The 13,601-nt window shown below is 40.5% G+C and overlaps 1 protein-coding gene across 1 annotated transcript in view; it reads right to left on the bottom strand.

Moving 5' to 3' along the window:
• Nucleotides 1-8,938: 8,938 nt before the first annotated feature.
• The window catches only part of DPP9 (dipeptidyl peptidase 9), a 1,882,741-nt gene continuing 1,878,078 nt past the window's right edge, over nt 8,939-13,601 (bottom strand). The window contains exon 20 of the mRNA XM_044053789.1: nt 8,939-10,108. Coding sequence (XP_043909724.1) covers nt 10,016-10,108 — 93 coding nt within the window. The 3' untranslated portion in view covers nt 8,939-10,015. The remainder of the gene's footprint in view (nt 10,109-13,601) is intronic.

Raw genomic sequence — 13,601 nt, 5'->3', positions numbered from 1 at the left:
AGCTCCCAACCATTGGGTCTGATGTCTTAGGATCAGAGGTGAGGTACTTAGAGTAGCCTGAACTATAGCTCCTACTAGATCCGATGAGGTCCTAGGATCTGAGCATGACTTGGCTTTGCTCGGACCCAAAACTGTCTGATTCTACAAAATCTTACAATCTGAGGGTGGCTTGCTTATGCTTGGACATGAAGTAGTCTGATTTGATGAGGTCCTAGGATCCAAGGGTGGTTTTGGTTATGGTTGGATCCAAATTAGTCAGATCTGAGATTGTCTTTTCTCATGTCTCCTACGAAACCCCCAGAGAAGCAGAGAGGGCTCGTCTTTTGAGTTCCTTGGAGGTAACATACTTTAAGGGGGATTGAGCCCCAGAAGAAAGCAATGACCCTGGCAATAGGCCTTTCAAAATAAGTTTATTTTGTTGATTGGACAAGGCCTGAGGATTAAAGGATGCACACACGAAACAATCCACATTTAGGTGTCCTGGCCTTAAACAACAAACGCACTTCTTGTGGGCATCCGAATTTGGGATTTTATGTCCACAGAAAGTGCATCTCTTGAAGCTTCTTGGTTTATTTAGCACAGGCAAACAACTTAACACTAGGAAAAAGGGAGATATGCCCTGTACCACTAACTACATACACACACACACACACACACACCAAATCAACAATGGTCTTTTAAGCTCTTAAAAGAAAAACTATAGTAAAGTTTAATAAATGATTATAACTTTTTTTTTTTAAACAGCTAAAGGTAAAAGGAAGTGCAATGGTATGAAGAGAAAGGCAGAAAAAAGGAAGTGGGAATAGTCCTTGATGTCTACTATCAACTAGCGATGGTGGGAGGATAGAAGTGAATAATAAAGAGAATTTAAAATTGTGACAGCTCAAAGAATGATATAAAACCACTCAAGTCTCAGAAACCCATGCCTGGATGCAATGGCGGCAAAGAAGATCAGAGAAGTAAGAAAAGGTATGCTGCATTATGGGAAGAGCTCAAGACTCAGATCCATAAGTCTTGGAAATGCAGCCAAATTGGATACAATGTCAGATCTGAAACCCATTAGTGAGGAAGAATGACAGGGATATCAGCTCTAAATTATTTACAGTAGGTTTTTCTTCACAAAATTCTGCAGGCTGCCTTGTAGTCAGAATAAAGATATGAGCCTGGCAATTTAAAATTCTGAAATACAAAGTTGAAGTACATACCCCCCCCCCCCCATATCTATCAATTTCCCCATCCTTATTAGAAATATTAGGATTGGAATTAACTAAAGGCTTAGCAGCAGAGGAGTCAACTAAGGCTATAGCTACTAGGTTCATGCTTGGAATTTAAAAGACCGAGGAACTTTATATATCCTGTCTGCCTTTATACAGACAGCTTGCTGATTATCTGGAAAACTGCAGGGAGTAAGAGAGATCCTCTGAAGTACACACGACTGGAGAAATGGGCGAAGGTTTTCGAAAATAAATCCTACATCCATGACGCAAGGTACGAGTGACGTACAAGCGCCTAATCGTCAGAAGTGAACTGCCCCAGGAGAACCAAAGCAACCAAAGAGGAACAGAAAATAAAGGATGCGCGTCCAAAAAGGGGAGAAAGATGGACCCCTCTACAAGGCAAAAAATAACAGAAAAGGGGAAAAATGGAGGGACTGAATACTAACAGTGAAAAGTATGACATCTACTGTTATGGTCAATTATTACTCAACTGTACTACATCCTTCCTTACCACCATTACAATATTCCTTAATAAAGGGAGAGTACAAAAGCTACTGAAGATGGGAGGATGTGGCAACAGCAGGGTCTCCAAAAAAGAAACTTGAGATAGCCATGGCAAATCCAGCTCTGGCCCTACAAACTTCACCTAACTTGCAGTATTTTGTAAAACTATGTATAGAAGACCAAGTAGCAGCTTCCAAAAATAATCTAGCATCCAGACCATTGAAAAAAGCACCAGAAGAGGCTACCAACTTGTAAAGCTATGAACAGGAACAAATAGCTGCTTATGAAAAAAAAATTAAATGGCTTTAAAATCCAAAGAGAGATGGATTGCTTAGAAACAGCTAAACCTAATATAATGGCATCAAAGTAAACAAAAGTTGCTCAGATTTACTAACAGTTTTAAATCTTATCCAAATATCTGAACTGTCTATGCAACTCTTATATATGTAGAATTCTCTCACCACTATTCTGAGGTGAAGGGAAAAAAGAAAGACAAATGGACTGATTTAAAGACATGTCAATGACCACCTAGGGCATAAGAGGACTGGTAAAAGAGAATCGCTTATCTGAAAAAAAAAAAAAAAACACAGAAAAAGGGGAACCTTAATTAGGGCCTGAAGTTCAGAGACTCTCTTGGCATAAGAGTACCAAAATAAGTCTTCCAAGTAAAGAACTGCCGAGTAGAAAAGCTGTAGGTTCAAAAGTAGGCTGTCAACTTTTCCAGAACAAAATTAAGGTCACAAGACAGTGGAATGGACTTTCTTGGGGACCTCAGACAAATGACACCTTTCAAAAATTGTTCAACTTCAAATCTAGGGGAAATGGCAGATCCAAATGCACACAAGAAATGGCTGACAAATGAACTTTAATAGAAGAGCATGTCAGCCCGGAAATGAGACTCGTACAAATAAGAACAGTAGGAATACCCACGAAGAGAAGGTCCTGATCATGCTTGTGACAAACAGAAAATCTCTTCCACTTGCAACATAGAATTTTCTAGCCTCCTGCAAAACCTGAAGCTTTTCCTAAAAAAAAGGTGTCAAAAAGAAACCAAAACCCTAATCACCTGGAGTCAAACATAGGGTGAGCAGATGAAGGGGAATGAAGGGTGAGCAGATAAGGGTGGATAAAAGAACCTTTTCCCTGTGTAACAAAGTACATTCTAGATGTAACCTGTGATGATGGGCTCTGGCCAGATGAAAAGAATGTGGGAACCAATGCTGTCTGGGCTGAAAGGGAGTCACCAACTCCCCACATGGTCTTTTGTATGACCCTGGGTAACACAGGAAGATGGGGGAAAGCATACAAGAACATCCCCCCTTCCATGAAAAACACATTATGTCCACTTTCCATGCCAGTGGTCTTGCCACTCTAGAACAGAACCTGGGAGGCTGCCAGTTCAGAAGGGAGGCAAGAAGATCTGCTTGAGTACCCCACCAATGGATGATGTCCAGGAAAATGACCTTCTGAAGCATCCATTTGGGAGGCTCCACCCTGGATCTGCTCAGACTGTCAGCCACTAGGTTGTGCTCTGAGGGAATGTAGACTGCCTGAAGGATCAGCTGATGGCTGATTAACTCCTCTTGTTTGGGTATTTGCTATCAGATGATGGCTGATGATAAAATTTCAAAGAGGAGCTAGTTGGCAAAGATGATACAACTTTGTGCCCGTTGCATGTTTGTGTAACACATGACAGTGCAGTTGTCTGTGAAAACCCCAAACCCAGAGGGTATGCACAGCTTGAAGAGCTAAAAGCACAGCTCTCCTCTTTAATGATTACACTATCCTGCACTTGTTTGGAGGACCACACTCCCTAAACACTGATGCTGGAAGAAGCCACCCCAACCCAGATCTGAAGTGCCTGTATATAGCTCCTGGGTGTGGGAAGGAGTTCAAAAAGGCAGGCCTGGATTGAGAGATATTCGATGAATCCACCACAAAAATTCCTGTTTGAGAGGAATGGGAGAATCCAGAGGATGACAATGTCTGGTGAAAGGAACCATAAGAATAGTAGAAGCTATGTACACCATTGCTCACACAAACGCTTGAGACACAATTTGTAAACAAACTGGAGACCACAAAAAACAGTCAAGAAAGTGACCTTGAGAGGAGCAAGTAAAGCCATCACAGATAGGATCCGAATCCTGCATCCCAGGAAGGCTTAATCCTGTGAAGGGGTCATAACAGACGTTTTGAGATTAAGTGTGAATCCTACACTGCAAAGCAAAAGCATGGTAAATTCAAGATGCTGTAGTAGAACCTGCTGAAGATGGGCTTGAATTAGAAGGTCAGACAGACAGGGAAAAATCTGGATATCATGGGTACTGCAGTAGGCTATAACCAGAGCCAGACATTTGGTAAACGACCCTTATAGTGCTGTAGAAATACCAAAAGATAAAGCAGGGAATGGTTAATGTGAGGAAGAAACTTCAAAAATTTCCTGAAGAGGGGATAAATAGGAATGTACAGTAAGCATCCTTCAGGTCCTACAGAGACCAGATAGGCCTGAGGAAGCAGCAAGGGAAACTGGGACTGGAGTGACAACTTTTTGAAAGATGGGACTCAAGTGTTGAGAAAGATACAAAATGGGTCTTCAAGAGCCCTCCTTTCCAGTAGCCAAGGACAATTTAGAATAAAGTCATGTGCTTCTCTGGGCGGGAAGAACAGTCTTAATAGTTCCCTGTGCTAAAAGGTTCTGAAGAGTAAGAGGAAAGTGAAGAAGCTGGCAATGTGGAGCCTTAGGAATCCCTGAAGAGGGTGGAAGGGATTTTTCTACCAATAAAATAACTTTTGAATTATAGAAAGAACCTAGGAATCCACGGTGATCTGTTGCTAGATGGGATAAGCGAGAGTTAATAAGAGGAAATAGGCTGAAAGGCAGGGAAGAATGATTATCAAATAGTAGCAGACTTGTCAGGGAAACGGGCTCTGACCTTTAGAATCCTGATCAGGATACACCCTTTTAGATGATCTATTACCCCTTAAAGGAGATTTCCACTACTTACACACAAAGATTTAGATTGAAAGTTCCTTTGAAACTTAGGGATGGGGAAAGAAAAAACTGTTTGTGGTCCAGCATAACCTTACCTTTTTTTCCTGCAGAGTTTTAAAAAGCTTTGCAGCAGCAGAACCAACAGATTCTGAATGTCCGATTCAGACTCGGACAGATTGGCCTTTATATCTGCAGGAAGAAATCATATTGTAAGCCAGGAGCAGCTATCTATCACAGACACTACAGCAGCTGCCCACAAAGAAATATCGGCAGCATCACAGCTGTATTTGATAGAGTGGCAAGCCACATGAGAAGCAGAGCTCATTAAGAAAACAGCAGAAGTCTTAGCTTTGGCGAGAGGGATGTTACTCAAAACACCTTCAAGTTTAGACATAACAGCCAGCACATACCTGGTCACGATCATGGTAGTTAATGGCTCTAAAAACCAGGGTGACTGAGGGATATGCTTTTTCCAAGTACCTGTCCAGAACCCTAGTGTCCTTGTCAGACAGGAGACATTTAGAAGATTGCAGCTTGGAAGGTTTGTCAGTAAAAAGAAATGACTGCAGGGTCACAGGAAGGATTCTTATACAAGAACTTCTGAGCCACATGCACCTTGTAAAACTAGTCACATTTCTCAGAAGCAGGGGGCTGAGTCTAAGAAGCCTGAGAATCAGAAAAAAAATATCCAGAAAGGCTTCCAAACACAGGAAGGACCACATAAGGTCTGGAAGAGTCCATCTGCAAGAGGGCATAATACCTCTTCATCTTCAGACATTTGGCAACTTTCCCACTGAAACTGCGCCATCATTTTTACTATGGTGTTCTCACCAGAAAGCTCCTCTATATCAGAATCGGGAGAAACAGTATCCTCACATCCTCTAACCTTAAAGTATGAGGGGAATGAATTTGAAAATATGCTAATAACTCTTCTCCAGAATGCAAGTCCACATCTTCAGACTCCCTCAATCGTTCAGAGGGAGTAGAAGAAAAAGGAACAGCAGAAGGCACAAACAACCCTTTTTTTTGGGGGGGCGAGGGGGGTTCAAGGTCATGAGGGCTTTGAAAAGGGAGTGAAATCCTGTCAACTCTTAATAGGGCTCTTTGGCCACAGGAGCCACAAGCTTGAGACTTTTCTCTTGAGGGGAACCTCTGCCCTAACAAGCATGGGAGGTCACAACCATGCCTAACTTAAATAAGGGAACCAGGGAATTCTTCCCTAACAAGTATTGAGGTAATTCCCCTAGGCCTTTCTGATATAAATCATCCACAACTCCCCCTTTCTCCTTTGCAGCAAAACTACACTCAGCCTCAGCAGATGTGCAGATAACCAACACCACACTGGCCACACAGAGGAAGCTGGCACTGGAACAGAATGGTCTTCGGGTTCTTCAACCAAATAGACTAGAACTCTCCAAACAAATTTTTTTTGACTTCTTAAGAGGCAGCTGAGCATCCAGGTGGATGGATTCAGAAGCCTTCGACTAGCAACTTCAGAAGACTGTTCTCCAAATAAATTGAAAGCAAAGACAAACAGCTAAGAAGGGTCTTTGGTACAAAAGCCTGGCAAATCTCACAGAGAATGTGATCATGGTCTGCATCTCCTCTTTCATGTAAAATGGTAAACAAAATCAAGGTACTTACCCTGCCATAGGCTAGGTGGCTGAAATAAAAAGAAAACTTCAAAAAACAAATTCAAAGTAGCAGCAATCGAACTGGCAGCAAATAATTTCTGAGAATTAGGGGCTTGTACACCACATATGTAGTTTACGTCCTAGATGTAGGCCATACGTCTGACATACAGCACTTGGAAGAGCTTAAGGCTTTGGTATGTTGGCCAGACATACGGCTATCATCAGTAGAATATACCTTTAGTAGCGAATACTGCAACAGTGATGATGAACATCAGACTCTGTGACAGGGGTTAGCCGATCAACAGAGTCAGAGGAGGGGATTCGGAGCTCTGTAAAGCTGCCAGTGTGGGTAGTTTGTGCAGGCAAAGAATCCCTATGGCACTGAGACAGTGTGAATGATGACCACTGCAGCACAGTTTCCTTTGGTAAGTCTAGCATCACTACTGCTTACCATATAGACAACATTCCACTTAAAATTGACGGTCATCGGGGTGTTTGGTACACAGAGTAATAAACTCTCATCATGTCTTTACGGTGATTAGAAACTCCTCCCACCTTGTACAGCTTATCCTTCCTGGCATCTCTTTATGGTCCAAAGAAGTTATAATCTCAACTTATTCATCCCTTATTAGGCCTGTCACTGAATACAATGCACCCTTTGACATTTACCTAGGCAAGCACCTAAATTAGCTTTTCAAACTTGTTTCCTCACCAAGATCTCAGATCTCAGTATCCTTGGTTACTGATAGATAAGCTCTGTCACTATATTCTGTGTCATACAGACTCATAAAGGGTGATCTCTGCTTAGCTTGTTATGCTATAAATAATCCAGCACTATTTGAACTCCCTTCACTTAAGTAGAACAAGTGGTTGAGCAAACACCCACTCTAGAGATCAACAAGACCAGATGGTATGACAGATACCCAAACTAAAAGTATAACCTGTTTCTGGAATAGGCTGCCCTTAACTATTAAGCAAAGTACTCCCTAGCGACCTCTAAAACCAATCTGGATGCCTGGATGGGTGATTGCAAATTTCCATTAGAAATATGTAAGAAAATCTTTTTAATGGGGGACACTGCTATTTCCCATTAGTACAGATGACTAGGCTGAGCTTCTGATGGACTGTTCTGGCCATATGTTTAGTAAGATGGAGTGGTTAATGTAGCAGTGGATCATTTTAATACCTACTGTGACTGCAAGTTTACTTACACAGCTGTACTATGTTCATCATTTGATCACTGCTGCAGAAGCATTAGCTATATGGGTAAGATTACCACAGCGTACAAGGACTGGGAGAAGGAAAATAAGGGTTCAAGAGACCCTGGAGAATGGTCCTAGCAAAGCCTACTCTAGACTTGAAAAGGGGGTCTAGTTTGTAGTGTTTCATAAAAATATGCAAGGAGGACCAAGTTGCTGCCTCTTTAATACTTGAGTCCATCCATTTCCAAAAATCCACTGAGGAATCGGAGGCCCTAGCGGAATGTGCTTAGTCCTGCCTGGATTTGACATGTTACGGTGGTATTAACAAAAAAGGAGATACATGGGGCAACTATTTGGAACTGGTCTGCTTTTGCACAGTTGCCCTGTTTTTCTTACCTTCATAAGAAATCTATAACTGATCAGAATTTCTTGAAGGTTTTAATCCTATCAAGATAGTACCAGAGTTGTCTGCAGACATCTAGAGCAAGAATCCTTTCTTGCTCATTCTTAGGATCTGGAAAGACAGATGGATAGCTTGGTTTAAAGTAAACTTAGATACCACTTTAGGCATAAATGAGTAGTTCTGAAAGCAATGCTATTTTTTTGAAAAAAATTAGATAAGGTTGACCCACCCATGACAGCTTTTGCCCAGCCCCCTGAACACAATTTATGAATTTCTCTCACAAAAGAGCATAAACATTAAAATACGGATTACAAAAAGTAATGAAGGCACCACAGTTTTCCAATTTAAAGAAAAGTTGCATGACAGTCAAAATAAAAATTAAATTCATAGCATAAAACAAACAGTTTCACTGAAAAAGTACTACTACAGTCATAACTTGTACAAGGTTACTGTCCAAAGATAAGTATCTGGAGTGATGCTAGCCGACCAATCCTCAAAACCCCACAAAAGTGCTCTTAAGTGACAAAAATGCTCTGACTGCCTTGGTGCCCAGACTGTTGATTTTCTTCCAGCTCTGCCCAAGCTACCCATGATCTGGGCAATTGGAAGGTACCTTTAAGCTGTGGAAGCTGTCTGTAATATCCAAGTAGGACATAATCCAGCTAGCCAACAATACTGTAAAAGTGATAAAATGATGAATATCTCTTTTTATACTGGTATGACAGTGCAAGTACCACATATGAGCATTAACTTTAACTCTCCAAAACTTCAGCGTACTCTTCAGTCAAGTCATAATAAAGTTGAAAATCTACAGAAAAATAAGATGCATTTCAGATGAGGTTCACCAAAGCAATTAAATGGTGTGCGACTTTACTGATGTAAATAAGCTATATACAAAAAACCTAAACTTACCCCCCCCCCCCCCAACACTCACAGTTTCTTTTACCTAACTTCTGTTAAGACAATACAACAGAAAAGACGCATGCTTCAAAGTTTCCAATATTTTTAATGAGTTACTACCCCTTACACTCAATTATAAAAGAATAGGAATCCATAAAAATATTTTCTTTTAATACACACTTAAAATACGTGGGCAAGCAGCTATTGTTGGTGGCTTTTGTCCCAGTACAGATTGTGCAATGATTGGAGTGACAGCTTTCAGTATAGTTTCAGCCAAATGATTAAGTGGAAGTGGGGATCAGAGGTGGGGGTAGAGGTAATTTACAGTGTAAGGGCACATAAACAGCAGTTTACTTCTTGAGGTTAAGCTCAAAGCATATTAGTGTCCTCTCTTTTTCCACTCTAATCTGATGATTGTCCAAAATGCATCCCGAGGCAGTCTGTCTTCCCCACAGACTTCAGTTTCTCTCCATTCATAGTGCATCCTTGTAAGCAAGGACCAGCACATGTAGAACTGGTTGCATAAACAGTAACGAGGAGTGTGGACCTTCTACTGTGGATGACACCTGATGCTGAAAAGCGGACATCTGCAGGTGTGCACACATGCATATCTGAGCCTCAGCATTTGGCTCACAATTCTGCAAACAAAGGGCCAACAGATTTCACACATTATTCAGCAAAGCCTAAACACTGCCATTCAGAATCTTTAAAAAAGGGGGTTACTTTTACACATAACAGAAGGCCTAATTATGCTAAGAAATACTGAAACCACAGCAAATAATTTAATCCTTTGTTCCTCCCAGAGGACAATGACAATTTCTTTTGTTCTGCTAAGAAAACTCTGATACAACACTAGGCCACTGTGGGTCAGCAGGGTTAGAACCACAGCAATTTCAGTTTAAAAGGATGTGAACAAGCACCCACCGCACTGAGTTAGCAATGGCAAAGAAAAGGGAATTCGTTTTTCCAAACAGAGCTCACTGCTGAGAATCACAGAAGCCACCCTTCTCCCCTACAGAGTGCGAGGGATAGGATAAAACTTTCCAGACATCAGCCCACTTTTCAGCAGACTGTAATCCAAGGCATCCCTCTCATGACAAACTGGTGACGATCAAAGTTTCTGAGGTCAGTTAGTGTCAGAGAGAATCAAGAGTTGCTTGTTTTCAGAGGTATTCTTGTAAAAAGTGCAGCAGCGTAATTTCATAGTGCTCTCCCGACTCCGGACATCGAATACTGTGTCTTTCATTGGGGTAAATCTGTTCAGAGAGAGGATGAACCAAACATTGTTAATTTGCAGGATTACAATGCAGCATGTTATGTGCATGTGACTGAACAGGAAGAATCAGAAAACTATGCCACAGCTACACTAAAAACAAATATAAAAAACTTAACAGTGAATGGAGACAGGACAATAACAATGACTATAACAATAACTGCACATAAACTAACACAATTTGCTTGAAACAATGTCAGTGCTGCAACGACACAGGGTTAATGAGAAATAACAGTTTAAAAGTGTGTACTGGTAAGCTCCACTACCAAGGAAAGCACTAGCAGTATCAAGATGGGTACCAGTAACTAATGCAAAGGCACAAATGTATAACGACTAGAGGCATGCAAAACAAAAGTGGCTACTGGTTTGGAGCTAGTTGTGAGGTGGATTTACTAAGCACTTGCTATCACTAGATCTAATTCTCACATTAACAAGTGAGTTGCATACAATTTTCACACCAGAAGTTTTCCCCTTTAACTTAATCATCATGCTGGTACTGTTACACTAAAGCTTTATAACATCCAATAAGACAGACATCACCTTCTCCATCAATGACTGTGACCCAAGAAATTCTATGCTGTTGCTGCTCTTTATTATATCTACCATTATGCCTTCTTCAGTCACCCACTGATAAATATGACTATTTCAAAATGGAAGAAGTAGGAAGGTAGTACATATAGATAAGTGTGTGTATGTTTAAGAAGCTATCCAAGGGCTTGCACAAGTGTATAAATACTGAGCATGTGCAAGTCTGACTGCAATTTTGTAGTAAGCTGTTGAGATGTAAGCATGCATGTATGTAAGGTCTGTCTGTTAATCAGTTTGTTCATATATTTTATGATGCTGCTGCCTATCCTGATGTGTTTCTATGTATTAAAGCATGTAAACAAAATACCCCACCTACTTGTGATCTATGTTAGAGAAGGACATGGTGTCAGAAGCGACATGTCTAAAGGGCATGAAGTTAGAGGCAGCATGGCTAAAATGAGTTAAGGCACTTGCTTGGAACTGGTGGAATATAAAAAAGTGAATCAAATGTGCATACTTTGCAAAACAGGTCAGAAATGAATTTCAGATATTAAAACTTGCTCAGCACCATTTCTTATTCATAAAATCTGAAATGGGGCATACAGAACATTCTAAACTATATTTGCATATACCGGTATGTAAGATATTGAAAAAAAATTAAAATTACTATGGAAAATGTTTGAAATAAAGTCTGAATTGCATAAAACAAATAAAATAAGGGGAAACAACTGCATTTTTGCAAAGCGTGTATTTTGCATATTAAGCAAAGATATTTGAGTTATCAAAGTGTATAAAGTGTTCGCTTGTTTGTGCAATGTTACAGTAAAGTTATTTCACAAAGTACAGCCATTACAATGCATATTTTGTAGAATACAACCATTACAGAGCATATTTCTCAAAGTACAGTATTTCGAAGAGTTTATTGTGCATCTGAATGCTATTGCAAGCTTGAACTGTTCATACATAATTACAAGGGCCATATTTTCAGTGCGTTTGTGGATACTTTGTGGGCATGGCAGACGGATTTTTAAAACCCAGTCGACTTGTGTTTGACATTAATACTTTTGAGAACTGGAGAGTGTTTGAGCAAGTGTACAATTTTCATACAGGCTGCATATTCTGATGAAGGTTACCATACAAAGGCATTCATTCTACTTAATTTAGCTGGGTCAGAAGCCATAAAGGAAGCGTTCATTTGTGTATGCACCTTCGGTCTACACCAGAGAGGGAAAACCATCATATCATTGTACAGGCTGAGTCAAGGGAGGACCCAGTGCGCTTAAAAGAGTAAATTTAGAGAAATGTGTAACCCCCAAACAAATGTTACAATGGAAAGGCACTTACTTTACAAAAGGGATCAAAAGCCTGGTGGAACTTTTGCAGCATGTATAACTGACCTGAGAAATTAAGCTAAAATGTGCAGATTTGGTGTAAAAGATTATGCTGTGAGAAAGATTTTGCTTTGTGACAGTGATTTAACTTTGAATAAGGCCACTGAGATTTGTCAGCTATACAAGCTCACAGAAAAGCACACAAATATACTTACAAATGAGAACAGCTCTAGAAGGCGCAGTGATAAACCTTATGTTGCTAAAAAAAAAGTCTGTAATGCGGAACAGAGTTCCACATTAAAGAACTGAGCTCACTCAGTAGCTCTGCACTAAACACGGAGCTTCTCGTGTTTAATGCATTGCAGTTCCGCATTCAACGCAAGTAGCTCCGTGTTTAGTGATTTTTGATTGGCCTATATACAGGCATATGGGCCAATCAAAAATCGCTAAACACGGAGCTTCTCGTGTTTAATGCGGAACACAAGAAGCTCCGTGTTTAGCAATTTTTGAAAAAAAAAAAAAAAGCGGAGGCTGGCCAGGATTTAAACCGGCAGGGCGGGACTTGGGATCAGGCTGCTGATCTTGGGACAGTCCTGCCCAAATAGGGATGTCTGGCAACCCTGGCCCAGAGACAGTTTGAAAATGGGACTGCTTTCATTTAATAAAGTCCACCAAGTTAGCTTGAAAGACCACTACTCTAATTTTGCCCAGTATATTTTCTCTACCTATGCTGATCTTTTCGAAGACAAACTTCCAGTTGCGTACTCCATGAAGTTAGACCCAGAAGTCAGTCCAGTTATCAGGGCAGCACGAAAAGTTCTAATAGCCATGCAGGGCAGAGTTAAAACTGAGCAAGATAAAATGGTGCGACAAGGTGTGATTTTTTTCCAGTTGAAACTCCAACTGAATGGGTATCTTATATGGTAGTAGCTCTTACAAAAAGCTCTGATGACATCAGAATATGTATTGATCCACAAGATTTGAGCAAAGTGCTGAAAAGACCTCCTCATCCAATGCACACAGTCTAGGTCGCTGCAGCCTTGATGCCAAATGTCACTGTTTTTACCCTCTTATATACAGAGAGTTCATTTTGGCAAATTCAGATTGACAAGGAATAGTCATTGCTAACTACTTTCAGTACCCTATTTGGCAGTTACTGATTTTTGAGAATGCCATTTGGGATAAATTCTGTAATTGAAGTCTTTCAACATGCAATGGAACAACTTTTTTCTGGGTATCCTTGTGCTATCATAGTAGACATATTAGGAGGTAATGGTGAAGCAAACATACCTATCAACTGTACAGGCTTTCGCAGAATGTCCAGATTTTTGCTTTATATTTTTGGTCCATTTTTCATAAAATTGTGGCTTTCTGGCAAATTAGTGGCAAATAAAGATTGATGTTAGAAAATAATGACAGGCATTTGAATTTTTAGGCTTCACACACTTCAGAAAATTAATGCTAATGCAAACAGTACAGTTGTGTACACTTACCATAAATGTAGATGTTAGAGTGTATTCACTGTTGCAGCCATTACATTTGGGTAATCTGCTTGCAGGTTGCCCTCAGTTGGCATGATTAACAAAGTCTTGGGTCCTGCATTGGTTGCTGTCCCTT

The sequence above is a fragment of the Protopterus annectens genome, chromosome 13.part0, assembly GCF_019279795.1.
Source record: "Protopterus annectens isolate FY-2018-M chromosome 13.part0, PAN1.0, whole genome shotgun sequence".
Lineage (NCBI taxonomy): Eukaryota > Metazoa > Chordata > Ceratodontiformes > Protopteridae > Protopterus > Protopterus annectens.
The sequence above is the reverse complement of the archived record's forward strand: the minus strand, read 5'-3'. Positions and strand labels throughout refer to the sequence as shown.